The sequence below is a fragment of the Primulina tabacum genome, chromosome 15 (assembly GCF_025594145.1).
Source record: "Primulina tabacum isolate GXHZ01 chromosome 15, ASM2559414v2, whole genome shotgun sequence".
Taxonomy (NCBI): Eukaryota; Viridiplantae; Streptophyta; class Magnoliopsida; order Lamiales; family Gesneriaceae; genus Primulina; species Primulina tabacum.
The window spans coordinates 34,735,485-34,758,456 of NC_134564.1; the positions used below are offsets into that span (position 1 = coordinate 34,735,485).

Below are 22,972 nucleotides of genomic sequence, written 5' to 3' on the forward strand. Positions count from 1 at the left end.
ACTAATAATAGAATCGACCCATTAGATACGATCAATTATATGTGATTTTATTTAATCTCTTACAATTAATGGCTTAAATCTTATGTTTTTTTATATGACAATTTTCTCTCATGCACAAACACATTAAACAACATTAAAATTTGATTTTCCATAAATCTAAAATGCCATTCTAGATATATTATATTACAATATAAATTTATTTTTTGCAAACATGGAGAAACAAATATATATATATATATATATATATCTTGTATTAAATAGAAAATATAGAATGTTAAATTTTTATTTATTACATGCATTAGGTGTTGAAAGTCGTACATTAGATTATAGGGAATGAACAGAAACATATAAACGGAAGTCAATAGAATAATTAAGCCTCTACTTGGTATTTATGGGTATTGTGATTATATTAGCCCCTCAAGTTGTGCTCTTCACCGTGCAGCGCACTCACCATTTCCCCAATCAAAAAACATTTCGCGATAAACTATGTTGCAACCGAATAAGATATGATTGAATATTTGAGCGAAATCATATATCTACTTGTTTTACTCGAATTGGCGTGGATTATATGATATTTGTGGGTCTTATAATTGATATGTTAGAGATTTTGAATTTGATAACACTTTATTGATGCTATTGTATGTGTATCTCCCTTATATTTTGTCAAGGTTGTTGCACCTGCTCAAACTTTGATGATTTGATAGTTATTTCATTTTTCTGATACATATTTACAATTGACTTGATAACATCACAATATGAATATATTATATATCATATATCATTTTATAAAAGTACATGTATCTATATGGTTGTTTAAATATGAGCTACTCTGATGAGGTTGTTATTGTCTATGTGTGCGGAAAATGTCAATACCTCATGCTTTCGAGAGATTAGAGATTGTATTTCTGAGAGAAGTCACACTTGAAATTATTTGGCAGTGTCTCTCAATATATATTTATAAATATAACGAGACATGTCCTGAAAATATAAAATGCTTATATATATAATATAATAATTAATAAAGGAAAGGAAAAAGTATACACGTCACTCCAGCGATGGGCCAGTTAGGCAGCCCAAGGATCACATATAGGTAGGTAGGGTGTAAACCAGTCTATGCTCTACAGTTTTCTGGCCCAATAATGATAATCTGCAACCCAAATTTAGATTTTTCTTCCATATTATTTAATATTTTTGACATTTACCTCCAAATTTAGAAACAAAAACTGGTGTGAAACGATCTCAGAAGTCGTATACTGTGAGACGGATCTCTTACTTGGGTCATTCATGAAAAAATATTACTTTTTATGCTAAGAATTTTACTTTTTATTGTGAATATCGGTAGGGTTGATTCATCTCACAGATAAAAATTCGTGAGACCGTCTCACAAGTTATCTATTCTTAGAACATATAGTCTAAATTCATTGACTAAGTATGAATTGAAAAAAAAAAGAGGAAAGATGAAAGGTTTTCCAATTCATTGTATTTTTAAAAATAATCATGCACATAATTTTTTATTCAAAAAAATAAATTATCCAATTTTTCGAACTTTTTATTCAATTTTTTTTAATCAAAAGCAGAAGGTTCTATATGATCTTAAAAAGTTTCCCCTGTTATTTTAGAAAATACAGTAATGTGTTTTTCACAAATTATTGTTAATATTAAAATACTTCAATCCAAAGACAACCCAAATATCTCTGATTAAAGGGCTTGATTTTGATTTTTGCTTAGCGATATATACACATAGAGACACACATCGAGGCCATGAGAAGCCCATTTACGCTCACAAAATATAAAAATCAATTGTATTCTCTATGTTACATTAATAATGAAGTCTTGGGGTACGAGGATGTAAAAATTTCACATGCCTCACAAAGAAGTAACATTCTCACCACCTGCTGTATCTCCAAACCTTCAAAATCCATACCCCCATCAAGAATCCTGTCTCATATGAAGAATCAGCGCCAAAAAATTGGTCTCTGCTCGAAAATCGCTAGGGGCAACAGAAACTGAGCCGCTGCATATAATATATCAATGCATAGTTACTGCAACAGGACCAACCACTCCCAAAAAATTGTTCCAGTTTCTGAATTTGGTTGTATGCAGTTAAGCTCGATATTCATCGTCATCTGATAAGAGTAGAGCTCTTCGAACATATATCTTTACTGTGAATGAATGCTTGTATCTCTGTCGACAATTTTGGGGGCCAAGTCGAATGATCTATTAAAACAATCAACTAAAACAATCAACTAAAATTTCATCTTTCTATGGCAAAGTTCTTCAACGTAAGGTTAGTGCTACAGTGTTTGTTAAAACTTGGCAACATATTTCAATAGTTGCATCTTCGACCACATCAAACGATACATGATCTTATTGAAATCATTATTCATCACAGCTGAATAAGGGCACAAAGCAAAATGATTCGAATTGATTTAAAAAAAAGCGAGAGTGGCATTTAGGAAGATTTCTGATTGAAATACAAGAATATAGGTACCTGAACACTTGGGAATCTCTTTAGTATGGCTCATTTTGTTTCCTCAAATGTAAATTTTTATACTTGGTATATTATAGTCTATTGATTTTTCTCACGTTTTGATCTATTCGTGTACACATTTCATTTTCTAAAATTTCCCTTCGTCCAATAATGGTATAAAGCACTAAATTTTTATTATGTTAGTATTTTAACATTTATATTTGCTAAGATGCACATTACTTTATCATCAATGTAATATTTAAATTTGAATGCTTCATTATATGTTTGATTAATTTTTTTTATCATTATACAATTGATTTTAGTCACATGAAACGCCAGCTCATTATAACTAGTAAACAAGAATATTGTGGCACTAACCATTTAGTTTTGGATCAGTGATACTGGACCTTTCTTCATGCAACCAAGGTATGTTTGTGAATGCGAACGATCTTTAGCCAGGAGCAAGGATAGTCGGTCTGCTCACAAACAAATTGTAGCTGAGAAAACTTATGTACAAAGTCAAACTGGTAAAATCTTCTTACCCGGTCGTAAATATATGTCATCGTCAGCTTTGACATAGAAATCGGAATCATAAAGAGCATAGGCAGCTCTGAAAATAGCCAAGCTGCAAAATAGATAAAGGTAAGATTAACCAAGAGAACGGCTTCATAGTATCCATGGATAACAAAACAGAACTAACGTTTTGTGTGGGAGCTTACTGTACTCCTCCTCGATATCTAGCAGCAGGAAATCGTCATACTTTGCAACCTCCTTCTTAAGCTCTGACATCTTCGATGAGTCATGGTTCTACCAATTACAAATCTAAACGCCAACCCAGTGCTTTCTTCAAACCTATCATTCCATTCCAAGCAATTGAAGAACGTTTCAACTTATCCAGGTAGAACACAAGTAATAATGAACAACTAAGATAGTTATATGTTCCGATTTGAATAAAACAATTGTTGAATCAGGGAAAAAGTAGTCGTGTTTAGAAGAGAATTAATCTTGAATGGACAAACCAAATAGTTTCCACAATACTTAGTTCTGAAACAACGCACATTCATGCCATCAGACAAAGGTAGAACATGTATAACAAGTGCAATAAGCAAAATATTAATGGCCTCTAGCAAAAGCTTCCGAGACACAACAATCAATCAAGAACTTGACAAAAAAACAAGAAAGAGCAAAAGAGAACAAATCTTCCATTGCAATCGAGTAAAATGAAAATGCCAAGCATTGAGCTTTTTGGCTAACGATCAATACAGTATTTCCAGGCAATATACATGAAGTTAATGCGAGTAACCAAATGGATAAAAAAGGCAGAGGAAAACGAATATTAGTGAATGCCGTTTAAGCCCCTCATTATCAGAAGGAAACCAAGTCCGACGCAATGCCCCTCGCAGGCCCGCGGATCCGAACCCGGTTTGAATCCCCACAAAGCCCATCACTTTATGACGCTTAGGCCCCTCATCTGGACTGCCATCACCGGTCTTTTCCCATATCAGAGACACTGACAAAGGCTTACCCAATTTACAATCATGGCCCAGACTATGCCGTGAAATAGCTATGAACCCGAAAACCAAACCCGAAAGCCCAATGAGCAGACAGAGCACCAGAGCCGTCGAGCTGCGGCTGTAAGAAGAGGGGCGGGCGTAGAATAACTTGGGCGACGATGGCATGATTCAGACAATGCTCAGGTAACGGACCCGAAGAAGAGGATGTTTGAAAAATAGCCGCCGTAACAACCGAGACAAGAGTAGCTGGTGGTTTGCAGTACTCGTAGGATGTTTCTCTGGCACACTCCCACCTGTTTTGGTTTCTTTTTATATCTCCTGGTAGCAGATTATTTTTAGAGCCTATCCATATTTTTTAAATTAAGAATATAATTTAGAGCTCGTTTTAAAAGTTTTATATTTTTTTAAAAAATTATAAATATGTAAACAACTTAATTTTGTAATTAAAATTTTAGAATATTTGAATAAAACCTATCAAATAAAAATATCGAAAAGGAAGAGAAACAACTAAAATTATCGAAAGACTATTTCTAGTGAGAAAAAAAGATATGAAAACAATTCGGGATACAAAAATAAGTATTGAGACTACTTTGAATAAAAAGCCATACTCTCTTAAAAGTTAAGTAGACATGATTTTATAAGATCTTGTCGATTTATTAGGAATATTGTAATATCTTTTTTTTTTCCTTTTTGAAAAGATTTTAGGAAATATTTCATATATTTTACAAGTTTAGTCAAATATTCAACACAACTGAGCAGCAGGAAAATAAAAAATGGATTGACATCAGAACGACAATCAGAAAATTAATCTGCTAAATTAAAATCTAACTGGGATTTCATCCTACAGTAGTATAGTTACATTACATAGTGAATTCAATACCTCACGATTCTGATACTATCCTTCACAGTCGCATATTTGAACTCATCTTCGAGTCGAGTAGAAACAAACTGCTCAGCTTGAAACAGGGTGACGAGAAACCAGCAAACCAGAAATCATTTTGGTTTCAGATGAGATGCTAATAAATTTCATCTTCTATTCTATTATAATAATGCATTGTTCTCCAAGGGGATGGCAACCTGTTTCTGTCTTTCGGTATGCTCTGCATGGAAAATTACTTTAACTTGCCTACCCTGTGACGAGGAACCTAATTGATCTAAGGAAGGGTTTAAACCTCGGTCCCGAAAAAAGCCACAATCCTGCACATCGGAAAATTTTTTGGAGCATCCGTTTTGAAGAAGGCCAAAATGATGTTCTTCATCGGATAGCACCATGTGGAATGGTGTTTTTGTCGTGGTATTTGATTCTTCAACAGAAAAGTTATGATCATATAGTTGTCCATTCTCTTGTTCATACGCTTGATTTAGACACCCGTACGACCCGATCTCTTCAGCAGATCCCACATTCTCAGGATCACCGTTCTTGGTTCCTGTCATAGCAGTGTTTTCTTGTGCAAATGATTTACAATCTGGAATTGCAGGTTCTTTTTCATCAAATGAGAGCTTAGTTGGATACATTTGAAGTATCCCATTACTTTGCTCTTCAGTAGATTGCATGTTCTCTAGCTCACCGTTGCAGATTCTTGTTTTCATATCGGTTTCATGAACATATAAGCTACCATCAGAAAGATGATCATGCTCTGGGGTAAGTCCGTCTCCTTCAAACGCCCCCAGTGCAGTCAACTCCGAAGTTGATGCATCTTGCAGCCCTAATTCAGAAAGAAGACTGTTTAATACATTTGGGGGATGAATGGGACTGTGGAGACTTTAAGAAAAACATAATGAAGCAGCAGTGGAACCAAATATGTCACACTGGGGTTAACGAAACTTACACACACGATATTTACGGGAGTGTGTGAATTTATATTTTTGTGCATGTAAAATATATAAATATTTATATACACAAGTCCGTAGGCTAATTTAAGAAGGAGCGAGGACAGTTTTGCAGTCAGCCCCCTTCCCCTTTCTTGCACTAAGAAACAACAAGACACAAAATGAACAGAAAGAAGCTCACCATTTTTTTCATCCAACCCATGGTTCTCATACAAAGGCTTCTTCAACCATACTGCTCCAGGAAAAACCATCATGTTAGTTTCACTAAGACTTCTCTTCTCGTCCTCTTTCAAAGGTTGGAAGCCAAACCCAACTGTCCACGTCTCCACTAAAGTGGGAATTGCAGATACAACAAGCATCTCAACTTTCAAAGATTTCAGCATCTAAACCCACAATTTAAGAACTAATTACATTGAAGCAATAGGATTAAAAGGTCAACAATGATAGAGAAAGGATTAAAAAGTCGTACTTATCCAAAAAGTAGAATGTATTCAAATTAATTGTACATTTAAAGGTTACTACGTAAAAGAAACAGATTCAAACTTTGCTCATATGCACTCACAGGGCAAGTCAGTGCAGAATACTATCATTCAGAATTAGAAAAAAGTGTTTGAATCCATTTTCATCACACATTTTGAGAAGAAACATAGCCATCAGAATAATATTTTGGTCATGTGACAGACCTACAAATCATAATTGCAATTTGTTAAGAACATAAAGTGAAATATTGATAAGTCACCTCTTCAATAGAACCGATAAGGCGGCGACACATTCCTTGGCGACGATATTTGTTACAGGTCGCAACTAGAGGCAATTCTGCAACTTTCACTCCATGGATTCTATGTCAAGCCAAAAAGCTTGTATTAAAATAAGAACTGCAGTGAAAGTTGTAGCGTAAAATATTTAGTTTGCACCAAATGCATAAAGGTAGGCAATTCTAGATATTTGCTATTGGGGACATCTATAGAACCAACAAACATGAGGTATTGAATCCGTCATGTTAGACTGGAAAAAGGACACTGGTTGATATTCATTATGAGGATGCAGAAACAATCTAGTTAACTGCAAACCAGATTAAAAAAATTTCTAGAAAAAAACATGATCGATGATGGAGAGATCTAGTTCTGCAAGCTGATCTAACTCATGAAATAGTTTGGTGAAAGTCTTTCAGCGCGTGCAACATAAGACAAAAAATGTCATCTTTTTAAAAAAATTGACACAAAATGTCATCTTAAAGACGAGTTGATGTAGAAAGAGCCGAAGAGATGGACAAAAGAGGGGGGGAGGGGGACAGGGGGAGGAAAAGATGTAGGACGAGGAGAGAAAAGATAAAGCAAGGAGATAATCTCCACAATTTCAATAATTAAAATATCTGTTTTCCAGTAGGAAAAATGTAGGCAGTTTATTTTCTTTTACGTAGAAATAAATGGAAACAAGACAAATGTAAATAATTACTGATAAATGAAAATAATGGAAGATTAACCCTGAATCCTGATCGTACCTGTGAAAAAAATGTGAGAGACCTAATTTTTACATTAATTATTTATGAATCAAGTATTGAATTATTTCTAGGCTTACATCTTCCATTAAACTAGGAGGAGACATCACAAAGAAGGAAACTAATCCTAGAATATATCGCAAATGATATACAGGCCAAAATTAATGGCATGATTTTAGTCCCTAAATTCAAATTTTAATTGACTGCAATTCGGATCGATTTAATTTTCCAACACCGCGCTCTATCTGAAGCATATAATGCTTCAAGTTCAGACAAAGTTAAATGATTATATTTTCTTGGAAGCAATCACTCCGTCAAACAAGCATACACTTTGTTCAGATTTTTTCAGGGCACCGACAGGTGGTTACCCTATAACAATTGATTGCACCACAAACTTCTTTGCCGTTTTGCCACCCAACCATTAGCCTAGAAGGCATCAACATTCTGAGAAGTGCTTTGTGATACTTGGTCATCAACTTGGATCCATCTACACGATGGATTGACGACGCTTCATGCTACTAGTCCCATTTGGTGATCACTCTTCCATGATAGGTATCGGACCTTCATGTCGTTTGTCTTAAATGGTAAGGTAAATTGGAGTTGACAATAAAAGATGATGAAACTCAAGTTAGCGTGAAATTTATGGTGGGGCTATGATGGTGCAAGCGGCCTGATTGCTCCAACATATTGAACAATCATTTTCTAAATACAATTCCCTTTCCTCAAACAGAGAGAAACCAAAGGGCAAATTATTATTTTTGGATCTTGGCCTCACAAGTAACAAATTAGTGGCACAGCCATGAGTGCTGAAAGACAATGGCCTGTGGCTGTAGTACACTACATTGGCTTATATTTATTTGTGTTTTATTTTTTTATTGAAAATAAAAAATGAATTCGTTGAAGAAATATATTTTTGGTTTGGTGGCTGAAATACTGTGTTTCTAGTGCCACCACAGACACATAATCGAGTGGCTAAGGCAGCTGTTGATGTTTGGCTCTTTCCATTACTCTCTTCTTTTCGTCTTTTCAGTTGACTATGTATGAACTGAGAACTACATATTTTATAGACTTACATCTTCCATTAATTTAAGATAAAATATCACTAAGAAGGAGACTAATCTTTAGAAATAAGGATATATTTTAGTCCTCATCTTCAAGACATAGTCGGCTGATATTAGGGATTGAGTTAAATTTCCAACAGTATCAAATCAATTCAGATCAACTCTAATCTTTTTTTATATCTGCACATAAATTAGATTTGGAGTCGTTTTGACTTGTGCTCTACATCAAATATTAAGTTGCCATCATAAAAATTTTACCTGATGGATGCTACCGACAGTACAACATCATCTTTCTCCAACATCACAGTATAAAAGCCACTATAGTTCAAACGTGCAAATTGTGATCTGAAAGAAGAAAAAGGTCATGGGCTTTCAGTACATCATTCCCAAGAATTCTCAAGGTATCTGACAAGGAAAACTGGAGGTGTGCCACCATAAATCATTTAGGAAATTCACAGGTTAGTCTCAGTATCATCCAAAAGACAAAGTTCAGTGTGTTCAGAATTAATAAAAGTCTGGAAAATAGTTCAACGCTACAAGTATCACATCTTACATTTACGAATATAATAGTAGAACAACAGAAAAGCTTAGTGACAAATTCAAAAACTGCATCAACTCATGGGTTCAGAGGTAGCAAAGCAGGCACTCTCTTTATTTACCAAGCACAAAGCAATATTTTCGTAGTGAACATGCCCGTGCAGTAGGGGTGTGCAATGAGTTGAACTAGCTTGACTAAACCCTAATTTGAGCTCGAGCTCAATTTTATGTACTCAAAGGCTCAGGGTCAGCTCACAAGTTTTTATTTTATTAATTTTAATACTTTTTTACATTTTTTCAACATATAAAAATATTGTTATTAATTTTTTATATATATTAATATACAAAAATATATTCTTATTTTGTAAGTCATACCTGCAAAATTTGCCATCCAAAGAAGGAATGGGTTAACTAAAACATTTCAAAGATTGTAAACATGGTTCTTTTTTCTTTTCTTTTTATAGGGGAGAAAAACTAATAGATACAACACCTAATGTGATTGAAAAGCGAAAGGAAATACTGCTAGCTGAATGCAGTAAGATGGATGTGAAAACACGATCATTCTGAAACTCTGATTTTACCAAGTAAAAAATTTTTAAAAAATCAGTCTCATAATTGACCAAAGATCCATATCCAAGAAATATAAGTTTTCTAGGCAGGTGATAGGAGAGGGAGAAAAATTAAAACGATATTCGGGCGAAATTGCATGCTCAGTACTAATATTTACCCCCAATTGTATATTACTTGAGGTATCATGTCTATGCCTGTTTTTGCATCCACCATTGGAAGAAAACATTCCTCTAAAATGGTGATAGCAACAGCCAATTTTGAATTGCATTCCGCCTTCAAAGCAACAACATGCTGTGCAGAATGATCTTTCTCATCACCAGGAATGCACCGCAGAAAAGTCCAAGAGAATCCATCAGAAAGAAGATTCATCAGCCCAACGCTGGACCGAAGACTTGAGTAAACCTGCATTGATAATCAAAACTTATTTTGCGAGCAATTACCAGCACAAGTCCCAAAACAAAGAGTCGAAGCTTCTTTCTCAAATGGAACTTCAAGGAAGAACCAATAATGATATCAAACTGATAGAGAAGTGCATTGGATTTGGCATGAAAGGGAGCTCACTGGATAAAGTACACTGAATTTGACATTATGGCAGCTGCCCATATTCAATGATTTCAAATTTAATTCTAAAGTAGACTTACTTTGACATAATGGACCCTGCATCAGGCAAGAATGAACAAAGAAATACATGAACCCATGAGTATGGCGCGTGTGGGGTCCATGAGGCCAATGCAAATTTTGCACGAAGGAGCTTACCAAAGAAAAAATGGACCTGTGTAAGCAATTTAGAGTTGAGCACAAAGCAACACCATGGACCGTGATTTGGTCCAAGGTTCGTCTGTGCATGCGCAAGAATTGAAGAACACCGAGGCAGAGGCAGATGCATGTATCAAAAAGAAGTAAGCACGGACCCAACACGGGTCAGTATGTTCCAAATGCAAAAGATCTGAAATTTTTTAAAGGAATAATATTCTTGCAAGATTCTTCTGAGATCAGAATTTCATTTCGGAAAAAATCAGAAATACAGATGGAATTATTAGACTTTCTTTTTATGACTTTGAGATTGACAGTTGGGCTTTGACAGGCAAGAGTTCAAGGCTGAAAAAGCAATCTGTAGCAAGGATTTTCAGGGATAATAAGCACTCATTGGATTTTCGAGGATAATAAGCACTCAACAACTGAGACTCTGTTTGGACAAGTACTTTAAAAACGTTTTCACTTAAATTATGTGTTTCGACATGATTTTTGTAAAAAATTTATGAAAATATTTTTAAAAAAAATGCTCTCCAAATATAGTTTTTAAAGAATGATTGAGAGGTGTTTTTCTAATGTTTTTAGAACTTTTAAAATATTTTTAAATGTAAAAACATTTTTATAGAATGGTTGTTCAAACTCATATTTATTCTTAAAACGACATTTAAAATCTTTTATAAATTTTTTGTAAAAAACAATTTTATAAAAACGTTTTATAAGCACTTGTCCAAATGGAGCCTGCGATTTTTTTCGTTTTCTGAATTGATTGTGATGTTTACAAATAGTTTTTCATTTATTTTTTCCCATATTTATGGAGTAAATTCTATTTGACTAAGGTCATGACGTCACGTTACGGTCAAACTACCTTATTTTATGAACATGGGTTTATATTTAATCAAATATCATCATTTATTTGCTAAAAGCCTCTTGGGTCGATGGCACGACCTCTTCTATTTAAGAGAGAGGGGTGGTAAGTTCAAGTCTCCCCACCCCACAATGTATATTGATTTAATATCGTGTGTGGATAAGCTAACCAATTACAATTATTATTTTGAAATGAATTGATTAAACATAGCTTTGAAATACCAAATAACACTTAATAAAATTGAGTAAGATATAGAATTTTTTATTTTAATGTGAGCTGATGTGTTTTTAGCTAGTTAAAATTTAATTCTAAAAAAAGACTAATAAATAAAGTTGGAAATTTTGTTGTAAATTGAGCAATATCTAGAGGTTTGATTATGTTGAATATGTGGCAAGCATTACGTAATTAGGTAAAGGCAGGAGCTTAATCGTTTTTTGATATGAAATTTTTGACTATTCAAACTCTTGTTTTCTCTGATTTTAGAAAACACTAGTTTCAATTCATTCAATTTAGTTAGCAAAACCATAATTTCCAACTTAATAATTGTCTCTCACTTAAGCTATTTAAATATTATCCGAGTAATTAAATGATATTCCATGTGGGAACGACTCAAATTTAATTCTGATTACATTGCAACTTATCATAGTGCACTTATTGGTAACGTCACATTTAGGCAACCAAAAAGCAAAAGACCTAATAAAAAATGTGGACTAAGTGTGTGCAATACATGTTATGTACGTACTTAAAGATAATCAGATTATGATTATAAGAAGTATAACATATACCTTGTAACAACTTTCACTACAAAACCAGGTATCTGAGTCCAATCCAATTTCCTTGCCCTTCCCGTCCATGCATGTTTCATGATCTGTTTGCAGGTATTAAATGATTAGACTATAACATTAACTGGCAAAGAAACAAAAACCTGGGATTTACATGAGAGGAGAGCAGAAAAAGATGCTAGCAAGCTACGAATCAACACAACATACTAAAGCAAATTAATTTTATGCATCTGTTACATGAAAGTTCAAGAAAGCACTAAGATTACAACAAATGATAATCAAATATCAAGATCTTCATTGCAGAACATATGATATTACAAAAATATTTAACAAATCCAGATGGAACTTACATTTATGCTCACACTGAGAGCAGTTCAGAGCCCTGTGCAATTTCGAAGGTTCTTTATCACTAACTGCATCACCACAAATTTGGCAACGACATTGTGGACAATACCAGCTTCCCTCAGGAAGCTCCTGAAAAAAACAGATCATTCGCACATGAGTTTATTTCCATACAGTCAAGCAGCGTACAAATCAGGATCCAAAAGTATCCCTCGGGCCACTGGTCGCTGCTTACAGAGGCCAGAAGCCAGCAGATTCAGGACATGCTTGCTTCTTATTAGGAAAGAGACACGTGAATAGTCATTCCACTCAATTTCAGGTTTGAACCTTTGAAAACAAAATTGAGGAATGGTAGAAACCACACAAGTTGATGAATTATTACACAAAGAAAAAAGTGGCAGATCATTTTATTGCAGACATATGCCAAGATGAATCATGTTACTTTGACTAGCAAAAAAATCAGCATAGCATTTGCTAGAAAAACCCAAATTCACCGCATATGTTTGGGCACTGAGTCCGTTAATATGTACATCAGTGACCAACCCAAAAACCAAAGGGAATCTGATCAGTGCCTCATTTTTGTGCCAATAGCAGATAACTGCAAATTCGTTCCAAGTCAGAAAATGTTCTCAATCAAGTGAAGATATTGGGCTTCCAGATCTTATATAGCGCAGATTTTTTATGTTGGAAGAACAGTTTTGCATCCAACAGCAAAAGCCTAACTGCTGATAACCAGAAAGAAAGTTTATAATTCAAATAGAAACATTTTCCAAAATAGGCATCACCGACATTACATCACAAGCACCTCAAAAGTCAAAACTAAACTCCACACACACATTAAAAAAAATTAACAAAGAATTTTAAAAAATTCTGCTCCATTTCTCTTCAAAATATTCAGTCAAAACATCATCTGCCACTTCAAATCAAACATTAAAAATTAAATTATCATATACTCACACATCATTCTTATTGAATTTTTCAAACAAACCTCATTTATTTCATAGTTCATACTCTTCATTCAATTATTTTATTACATATCAACTTTCAAATTAATCTCCAAATACCATATTTTTTTTCAAAAGACTACACTTTCTTCTCAAATTTTTTGAGCTTAATAGAGTGAAAGACAATAAAACCAACAATATTTCTAAACTCATAAAAAAGTTATCGAGTATGAAATACAATGATTTGGAGCCACAAAAACGTGACAACGATGCGAACAACTTTTTCTAGGATTCAGTAACAAATTGCTAACTTAGATTTTTATTTTTGTCCTTGTCTTCCCACACCGGTAGGAGGTTGTAATGGTTTCCAACACAAATGATATGAAACTTCTCTTCCTTTTCAACTGATTTTGGTAGGTAAACAGAAAAGCAAAAGCAAAAGCAAAGCAAAGCAAAAGTTGGACATTATTAACAAATAGCAGGAGCAAAATTTGAGAAGAACAATGAAGTTTGAACAAAATTACCAAGTATTCAACATGCTACATATTAAAATTTCAATTCAACGGAAAGCATCCAGTAGAAGTTGAAGTAAACTACTGGAGGTGCCATGTCGTTACATCAACACATCTCAACGTAGTCAATTGCTTATAATCTCAACATGTCACTCTAAAAAAATGATTGTCTCTAATTAGAAGCCAGACATTTTTTTTTTGAAATCCATTCGACTCAACATATCCATAGAAACCTGTATAACATGCTAGCTATATCAGGCTGCATCAGTAACCAACTGCCAGTTCAAAATTAATGTATATTAAATCAATTTAACAGGGAGCATAATTAGACATTTGAGGCATGGCAACCACCTAAGTAGACCAACTACAGTGAGTAGAATAATTGATTGGTAATATGCATGAGATCAAGGCCAAGATTAAAGAAATTTTGGGACAGTGCTTGGTTTGCCAACCAAGTGGTAAATTAATCCATTCCATCTGGGCAGACTGGGCTTAAGTTCACAACAAACCTCACAATCTACAGCTGGTCTTGACACGAGAGAAAATAAATGTATCTAGAGTTTAATTAGGGAAAAAAAACTGTTCTCTACCACCAATTCATGCAATTATTAAAGAATCCATATTCAAGTCCTAGGAAGAGGTTTGCACGAAAATTTGGGTTGTTAAAATATCCAAAAATATTTGATTGTCACAAAAGGAAAAAAAATAGATGGCATTCAGCAAACCTGTTCAAACAAGCATGTCTGATGAAATGCCGAGGGACAGTTATCACAACATATCAATTCACCGACATCACCGCAACGGCCACAGCTATCATCATTTTGATCCATTTCATCAACTTGACCAGTTTGAGGAGTCTTTTGTCTTGACTTGTACTCAAGTGACCAGGCCTCAAGATGGCATAATGTTAACGGCTTACCAGACTCCATAAAAAGATTCACACAAGGACGATTTAACTTAAAACCACAATGACTCTTGAACTCAGAGATGGAAAGCAACTTATCACAACACCTGCATATAATCCCATCCCTGCTGATTAAACCATCTTTTATTATGGTGTCACTTTTCAGATTCCGGTACTGAATTATTTCATTCAGAGAAACAACACCAAAGTGAATTAACCAAGATAATACTGTTCTTGATTCAAAAGCAGACCATTTTCCTTCCAGGGTAAGCTTTGAACCCTTGCTAAGGTTCCTTGGAAGTAACCTGCAGCTGCCTTTGGGAGTCTTGCGCTTTCTCAGAGGTTTGGGTTTGCGTGAGGACCATTTCTTCATGGGTCTCGATTTTTTAGATTTTACAATGGCCGAAATTAAGAGATCATTATCATTTAGACCATATGTTTTAGATTTCTCTGATCCACGTCTATATTCGTTCATTTTAGCTTCAGGGTAATTGGCTCTCACACCAAAATGATTTCCAGTCAGTCTCATTTCAGATATTTTTCGTGATTTCTTATGAGCCTTTTTAACATAGCCAAACCTACCTTCTCGCTCAGATTTATATAGGTAAAAGCTTGGAGAACTTGTGATGTTATCTTCAAGGGGGAAAACTGTCTGAGGTCCTCCAAGTAATTCAGGCACATTTTCAATTGGAACATCAAACAGACGGATGCCAAGTTGATTACAAGTGCTATCATCTCCAAAATCTTGCCTGATACAAGGACGATGACCACTTGTCTCCAATCTAGAGATTTTTCTGTATTTAGCAGCAGGCTCAGCATCTGGTGAGATCAATAAACTTCTTTCTGCTTTGACTGTAATCCCTTCTTTCAGCAAGCGAATTGTCTTGTCAATGAACACTACTTTTGCAAAAGGATCCAGAAGAAACCACAAATGAGTCATAGCAGAAGTAGTTTCTAAAAGATTTAGTTTCTCGTCAATCTCTTTAACTGTAGAAGATAAGTCGGTCCACAACCCAGTCATATCAGTCCACTGCATGCAATCACTCTTCTGCATATAATCAGTGGCATCTGCCAACAAACTTTCACCACACAAATACCAAGCCCTGTGAAATTCACGAAATGGTCTCCCCCCTGGGGACTTGTAAACATATTCTCCAACCCCATTATATTTACTGTTCCTTTTTCGTCTCCCAATTACCCATCCTGCCTTTCTAAGCAAGCGATTGATGTGATACCGAAGAAGAGGACGGGGGTCGTTTTTTATGTTTGTCGGCATTGCAAACTCTTCTTCATCCAGTCTCAAAAAGCAGGAGTCTTTCCATTTTGGCTTAGATGGTCGATGAGTTTTCAACTTGTTAACAACAGAAACAGATGGATGGATAACCAGCAGCTTGCTTGCATGGCTCTCTTCAGAAATAGGCGAAGCGACGGCTTTACTTGTGGTTTCCTTCCTATCATTTTGATCTAAGGTAGATAATCTATTGCCACAGGTAACCATATCATTAATTTCACATTCTTTGCTTGGTTCAACATGTTGCTTCAGCTGATAGCAACAAGATGTGATGCCTTGATGAGATGATTCAACTACACGATATCTTAAAGTGTGATTAGAGGGAACACCACCCTGTTGGTACAAACCTGAAACAATTCCTCCCGAAGGCGCTTCTGTTATCAAGATGTCTTCTAAATCAGGTTTCTCATCTGGCAAATGTCCAACTGATAACTTCACCTCATGATTACTTTGCATAGATGAACATGAAACAATTCCTCCTGAAGGAACTGCTGTCATCAAGATGTCTTCTAAATCAGGTTTCTCATCTGGAAAATGCCCAACTGATGCCTTCACCTTGTGATTAATTTGCATAGATGGTGTGAGGTCCTCAAAGAGACATTCTATCAGAGGTTTCCTCGTGAAATCCTCTTTTACAATATCTTCTTGACTGGTCAGTGATGACTTACCACTATTTGAGCAAAGTGACACATCTGCTGGCTTGATGTAGCGACAGTCATAATTAATGGCATTGGTATTAACAAATCCCTTATTACTACTGTTGTCGCATGCAAAAAAAACCTCTCTAAAAATCCTATACTCATCCATGGATCCCTCAAAACTATCATCATGCAAATCATCAAATTGTTTGCAGTACAACGTTTTTGGTGATTCTGCCCCTACAGCATCACCCATTTTTCTCCTCGATATAAATTCTTGGAACAACTGAACTTCTCTCACTGCAAAATGCATTTTTGCAGCAAAATTAAACTTTAGTACTTCATGAAATAATACTCGATAAAATTGTGATCATGCAGTGAAAAAAAAATGTCTGGAAAACATTGGCATATACAGATCAGTAGAGTGCAACATAAGGCAGCATGGAGGATGATAAGAATTATGCAAGAGTATCTCATTTTGATACGTTTGAATTATAATTCTTTTTCAAGGTTGGCATATCAAAGCCAGAATTTTAAAATTTCTAATTTTGAACAGAACGGAGAATATGCCAACCTACAGAACCAAGTTCAATAATTGATGCCAAAAAGTTCTTGTACAAGGAAAAAAGGATTTGGGTGACAATTTGAAGATCACATAGTTTCCCAAACATCATGAAGCACAATTGCTATGGAACAGCAAGTAGCAATCAATGTTTGGCTGACAATAAAGGAAAACATAGTCAAGAAACTATATGTGGTACATCAGGGTGGCATAGTTGCAATAAAGTACAAGAATCCTCTCACGCTATGTATAGCCATGAGAATAAATCAAAGAATTGCAGTATCAAGCTAAAGCTTTAATCATACTTCTAGCTTAAAAAGGAAAGTATCATCAGTTATTCACAAGAAGATTAGTTGAGATAGACTTCCTCTCCACCTCTTTTAAGCTCCGGGCCAAGTAATGGTGACAGTAACTCTTTAATAGTGAGTATGATTTTATTTCATAAAGAACTAAAATATACACGTGCATGAGGGAAAACACGTTGCGCATTCACGTCACCCAAGTTTGAATGCTTTTGCTTGGGTTCACATGAAAATTTAGAGAGGATTTAGATAGTAAGAATCACATGCAACTTTTAACCTTAAAAGCCGCTGTTAGGAGTTTATGCACTCTTACGAATAAATCATAATTTCTTGGAACATTTCTAGCAAATCCTTGTTCGCACTACTCGAGAGAGCGCGATCCAGTTCCAAGTGTGTATAAACGTAAATTGCCATGACATAAGAAATATGTAGGTTCCGAAAACTGAACCATGTTCATTTAGTTACGTAGTCTGAGAGCAATTAATGCCGCCGCGCATGCATAAGCGGATCATGCATTCAACTTGCAAATGAATTAATGTCACTCGAAAGATAGGAGAGACCCATCGAATTATATAAACCAAAAGCTCAGCAAACCAAAAATCCACCTCGTAAGCCCTACATTTTATAATCAAAATCAACAAAAGAAACAAAAATCAGAATCCAGCTCAGATTACAATCACAAAGAACAACAAATTATAATAGGAATACAAAAACTACGAAACATTAAGACACGAGGAAATGAGAAGAAGACAAAATTTGCACCTCTACGTTTGCATTTGCCGCGCGACAAAATTAGGGTTCATCCGAATCTAAAAATCGGAGAGGGGGGTTTGTCCTCAGGCAATGCTGCGGCCTCCCTCACACGCAGAATGTGTGAGCAAAACAAAATCAAGGAAAAATAAATAAATAAATAGATAAACAGAGGGCTTTGGAAAGAGCGAAACAGCTCTTCAAATCACAACAGATGTAAAGCATGAAACCAATTCCCAACTTCGAGCTACCTCACTTACTCTCCATGTGCACTTGGTGCCATCAGCTCTGTCCTCTTTTGTTTTTTTTTTTATTATTTATATATATATCCTATATATAATAGCAATCCTTTTTTTTAAGTTAACCACCTCACTTTAACTGACATTAAAGTCAAAACGTTGTGTTTCTGGATATTGTGCTTAACAATAGTTTTTTGTTTTTATATGTTGATGAATATATAATAAAAAAAAACCATTGTTATTGCGTTATATCTGTTTCTACGTTTGTGATCATCAGTGAGGTGAAATTTAAGTTGCTAAACAAAATCATATCTAACTTGTATATCAAAATATATATTATAGATTCCTCAAAATCATATTGGTCTTGTTTATTATTGTAAAAAAAATTGGAATAAAACGCTCAAAATATTTTTGATTTGGTCTTTTCTTTTAATTAAAAAAACTCTTATATGAAACTTGTTTGATGGAGCATGGTTAGGGTTGAATTCCCTGTTATTTGAATACTGAAAAATAGGGTACATGTGTATTTATCAGCAACAAATCAAACAAGCTCTCACCTAGATTATGGCGAGATATCACAGACACGACTTGACCTCTTCCAATCACCTTCAGTCCTTCCTTGCCCAAAACCACCCCTCGACTTGAATATCAGACGCCAGTTCGTGCTAAAAGGCTCAAGATGAGCTCCCCCGGATATAAGCAAAATAAGGGATTTAACTTTGAAGTTCAATAGAAACATACATACAAGTAACAAAGTGATTTCACCACACAAATTTTAAGTCAAACATTCAGCTTATTTTCTGCCCTGATATGATAGGCATTATCAGTATAACAATTAAGAAAATCTCGGTCAATTTGACTTTAAAACATATAACCGAATTTGAGAATAAACTAGAACATCACACCCACTCCCCTGCCTTCCAATGCCTATTGTTCAGTGAAATTATCGTCATCATCTTACTATTATATGGAGTTGTTACCCCTCACAAGCGAACCTCGTCGGTGGCCACCAACAATCACATCTTTAAGTCGAGTCATTGGACCAAGCATCATACCCATTCTCTGTAAATGAGAGAAAATATCGGAGAAAATTAGCAAAATAATAAAGCTATATGCATATGGTATCAGGCAGTAAATAACCAGAGCCTTGAAGACTACGGTTTAATCATCACTATTATTGCATCAATTATGAAACCAAAAACATCAATACTTCAAAGATTAGGCCTTAAGTTTCAGCACAATTTATGTTCAGGTAAGGAAGATCGATGAGGATATAAAAAGTAGTAAATACCATTGTTGTGGGAATCACAATAAATAGAAAAAATACTGTGATTAAATAAAAGCACAACGAGATTCATAGTTCTCCAATAAAAATTTAAAGTTGATCAGATGGTAGGGCCGAATTGGATTAGTAAATTGATTGGCATGTTATCAAAGCTTCACATCCTTGTATGAATCAAAGTTTTCTTCCCAAAGAAAATAGACAACAGGTAAATATAAATGAAAAGACAGACAGATCGACACACATGAATAAACACCGAATGAAGAGAATAAAACTAAAAATGTCTATGTACAAGTAGAGGAGCAGGGGAGCAACTGAGAGAGTTCTTGTGAATGAGCAATTAAAAATAACAAGCTCCATATCAAATAAGGCTTTTATCAACTATTGAAATTAGCAAAAATTTTAGTTGACGTTGTGCAAGCTTTTTTCCAGCGTGGAAAAAACTATAATATACGACAGTCAACAATGCCACAAGGAACATGGATTCTTAATACAAGTCCCAAATTGCCAATACACACATCAGACTGAAAAACATTACCTCATGTTTAATACCGGACTGCCACTTGAGGTTCAAAGTCTGCCACCGCTCTTGCTGCCACCGATGACCAATAATCACAAGTCCCATAACAGCCGCAGCAATGCAGATAGACCAAAATGTATTTGCCTCTTTTGCATTGGCATACAAAGAAATAATTCGCCTTCTCCACCAAGTTTCAGAAGGAAGTTTATAGTCATCATGATTGTTTCCATCAACAGGTTTCTCTAAACTATGTAAGCTTGGATCTGATGCACAGTCAGTACCTTCAATCATATCATCCATCCTCCCAATCTCTTCAATCATATTAGAATCCACAAGGTCAGCTTCGCTGTACACTGAACTAAATGTTGCACTGCTGTAAATGCTCTGCTCTTCGTCATAGGCCAAGCCTTTTTTAAAGTCTGAGCTCCTGACAGGTAACCTGCTACCTTTTTCATCAAATATAGGAGTTCCAGAATATTCATCGGGCATCAATCCTTTGATACTCAAGTTTTCTTCATCCTTCAGATAAGATTTTTTCCCTTCCTCCACAATCAACTGAGAAACATCATTTTTACCTCCCATTTCATTTTGTATCTCGAGATATTCAGGTTTCAAAGGCAGATTCTCATGCTGACTTGGAGGGAACATGAAATGACCTGACATGAACATAGCAGTAGAAGTTTCAGCCTCATTCTCGTTGTTTAACTTAACATGGCTATTGTGGCCTGAGTCATCCTCCTTCGGACCAGGAGCAGAACCATATGCAGATTCAGTGAGTGATAAAACTTCCCACTCATTTCCTCTAGTCACATGTTCCTCCCCCCCTTCTTCATTATTCTCCATCTACGGGAACTAAATTTCAAAATCCCCTGATTGAAACACGTGGTGTAATAAAGTCCAGAAAATATTAGTTGGAGTAGAAATGTCTAAAACTTAAAAGCATTAGAGAGTCTCGTAGCGGATTTATGTAATGATTTTACATAATGTTGTGGCAAGTTCATTAAGGCAGCATATATTCAAGTTCCAAGAAGACATGGATATATAAATTGTCATAAGGATTTTTTCTATCCCAAAATAAGCTGAAGAATCAAGCGCAATTTCGTGAGTGCGTCGAAAACATGGTCAAGGTGCAAAAAGTATTGAAACATAAATGGTGCCGACTTCAACCTTTGAAAAGTGCATTACATGAGAAGGATGCAGAATTTTTAACGTTTTATGAAATATTAAAGTTCATTCAACATTTCTAGAGGTGGGAAGTGTTGAGAAAAGAAAACCAATGCAGATAAACAAAACTAAGTCGCCAAATTTTCACTTCACACTCCAGATAACAATTTCCTAGATGAAAATATTTCTACAAATATAAATGAATGATAAAACAACACCTATATGACCCGAACCTTAAATGTATGCATCATGTAAATTACTTATTTGTAATTAAACGAACAGAGTACCAAAATATTATTTTGGGTTTGACTTTTGCGAGTATGCTTGATAGGGTTCTTTAATAAAAATCCATTAAACACCAAGCAACTAGTTATTTTTATCGACTTCAAAATGATCTTATATTTTCTTCAAAATCAATATTCTCATGTATCACTCCATTCTCAATAAATATATACACGTCAGGAACAGCTAAAAACTTTGAAATTATGTATTTTAATCGAAAATAACTTAAACAAACTCCATTTACGTAAAGGGAATCATATCAACCTCCACAAATTCTATGGTACACGTTTTAAAAACTAACCATTTTTAAACCTTTTGCGCACTGCCACAAATAATAAATAGCACAATCAAACACCAAACATATTAGCATAATGGCAATTGATAGATGAATCGTGAAATTCATCCATCAACCAGTCAGCATAATTTCGAAATTTCTAAGTGAAAAAAGAGAGAGATGCGAACAACTACAAGTCCAACAGACAATGTTTATGTTAAAAGACCAAAGATAACATCAGCCAACAACTTGGTAACCAACAAACCCAATAAAAAAATGGAATGAAGCTCCGAAAATCATATGGCCAGCAAAAACACAATTCAGCTATAACTTCTCCATACAGTGAAAATCCACTAAAACCATAAAACCCCAACTCTCCAGAGACAGAGCCACCCATTTGCCATTCAACATGTAGTTCCCAGAGGCTTGAAATATCAGTTATTGCCAATAACAGGAGTGGTAGTGAACTAGTAATTGCATGAGTATAGCATAATTCCAAGAAATAGACAAAATATAATTGAGTCTAAAGAATCCCAACCAAGGTTATTAAGAATCATGAACCCGCGATCATAAATAATACAATAACAGTCGATAAACGTGAAAAGTCAAATTCTAACCCGATCGCGGATTTCATCGCGAGAGATAGAAAAATTATGCAATCAATAATTAATCAATCGACTAGTAAGAACACCTGCGGAAGTAGAGATAAGGATCAGATGGAAGAAGTAGAGCTCCAGCAAGAACAATGATGGCGATGTGTCGGGAGTTGGGATAGAAGAGAGAGGGAACATATGTAAAAGATTTTCGTGGAAAAAGAGAGATACCGGGATAGCCGGTAGGTGGTCACCGTGTTAACCGGCTACGGGAGGCGTCTATGACCAATGGGGGTAGTCGTGCCCGGTTATTTCGGTGGCGTGGGTTGGGAAGAAAGTATATAACAGTTGCGCGATTAGTTTGTAGCTGAGAAGCCAACGCATAGATCAATTTATTTTAGAATTTCCATCCATTTTGTCAATACTTTCTCCACAACGCACGCCATATATACAGAGTCACACCTATTTTTTTTTTATGTGAGTATATTTAGGT

At 35.1% G+C, this 22,972-nt stretch overlaps 2 protein-coding genes and 1 long non-coding RNA gene across 8 annotated transcripts; all 3 read right to left on the reverse strand.

Moving 5' to 3' along the window:
• Window positions 1-1,684: 1,684 nt before the first annotated feature.
• Window positions 1,685-4,307, reverse strand: LOC142527755 (uncharacterized). Its single transcript, XR_012815521.1, has 4 exons — window positions 3,171-4,307; window positions 3,013-3,095; window positions 2,849-2,946; window positions 1,685-2,217 (listed from the first exon to the last, which is right to left on the reverse strand). It is a non-coding gene; the product is annotated as an uncharacterized LOC142527755 (long non-coding RNA).
• Window positions 4,308-4,776: 469 nt separating this feature from the next.
• On the reverse strand, window positions 4,777-18,436 carry LOC142527068 (increased DNA methylation 1). 5 transcript variants are annotated; one of them, XM_075631781.1, is made up of 10 exons: window positions 18,138-18,436; window positions 17,936-17,990; window positions 14,404-16,811; window positions 12,231-12,354; window positions 11,884-11,966; window positions 9,638-9,882; window positions 8,632-8,718; window positions 6,554-6,653; window positions 5,996-6,197; window positions 4,777-5,690 (listed from the first exon to the last, which is right to left on the reverse strand). In XM_075631781.1, the coding sequence occupies exons 2-10, from the start codon at window positions 17,937-17,939 to the stop codon at window positions 5,026-5,028; spliced, it is 3,918 nt and encodes a 1,305-aa protein (XP_075487896.1). In that variant the 5' UTR covers window positions 17,940-17,990; window positions 18,138-18,436; the 3' UTR covers window positions 4,777-5,025. The 5 variants fall into 5 exon arrangements, with proteins under 5 accessions (XP_075487896.1, XP_075487897.1, XP_075487899.1 ...); XM_075631782.1 differs by lacking the exon at window positions 17,936-17,990; XM_075631784.1 differs by lacking the exons at window positions 17,936-17,990; window positions 18,138-18,436 and adding an exon at window positions 17,841-17,860.
• A 624-nt stretch (window positions 18,437-19,060) lies between these two features.
• Window positions 19,061-22,856, reverse strand: LOC142526556 (ATG8-interacting protein 1-like). 2 transcript variants are annotated; one of them, XM_075631034.1, is made up of 3 exons: window positions 22,578-22,856; window positions 20,185-21,018; window positions 19,061-19,426 (listed from the first exon to the last, which is right to left on the reverse strand). In XM_075631034.1, exons 2-3 carry the CDS (start codon window positions 21,007-21,009, stop codon window positions 19,328-19,330), a joined length of 924 nt encoding a protein of 307 aa, XP_075487149.1. In that variant the 5' UTR covers window positions 21,010-21,018; window positions 22,578-22,856; the 3' UTR covers window positions 19,061-19,327. The 2 variants fall into 2 exon arrangements, with proteins under 2 accessions (XP_075487149.1, XP_075487148.1); XM_075631033.1 differs by having other exon boundaries at window positions 20,185-21,035; window positions 22,578-22,854.
• Between the last annotated feature and the right edge of the window lie 116 nt (window positions 22,857-22,972).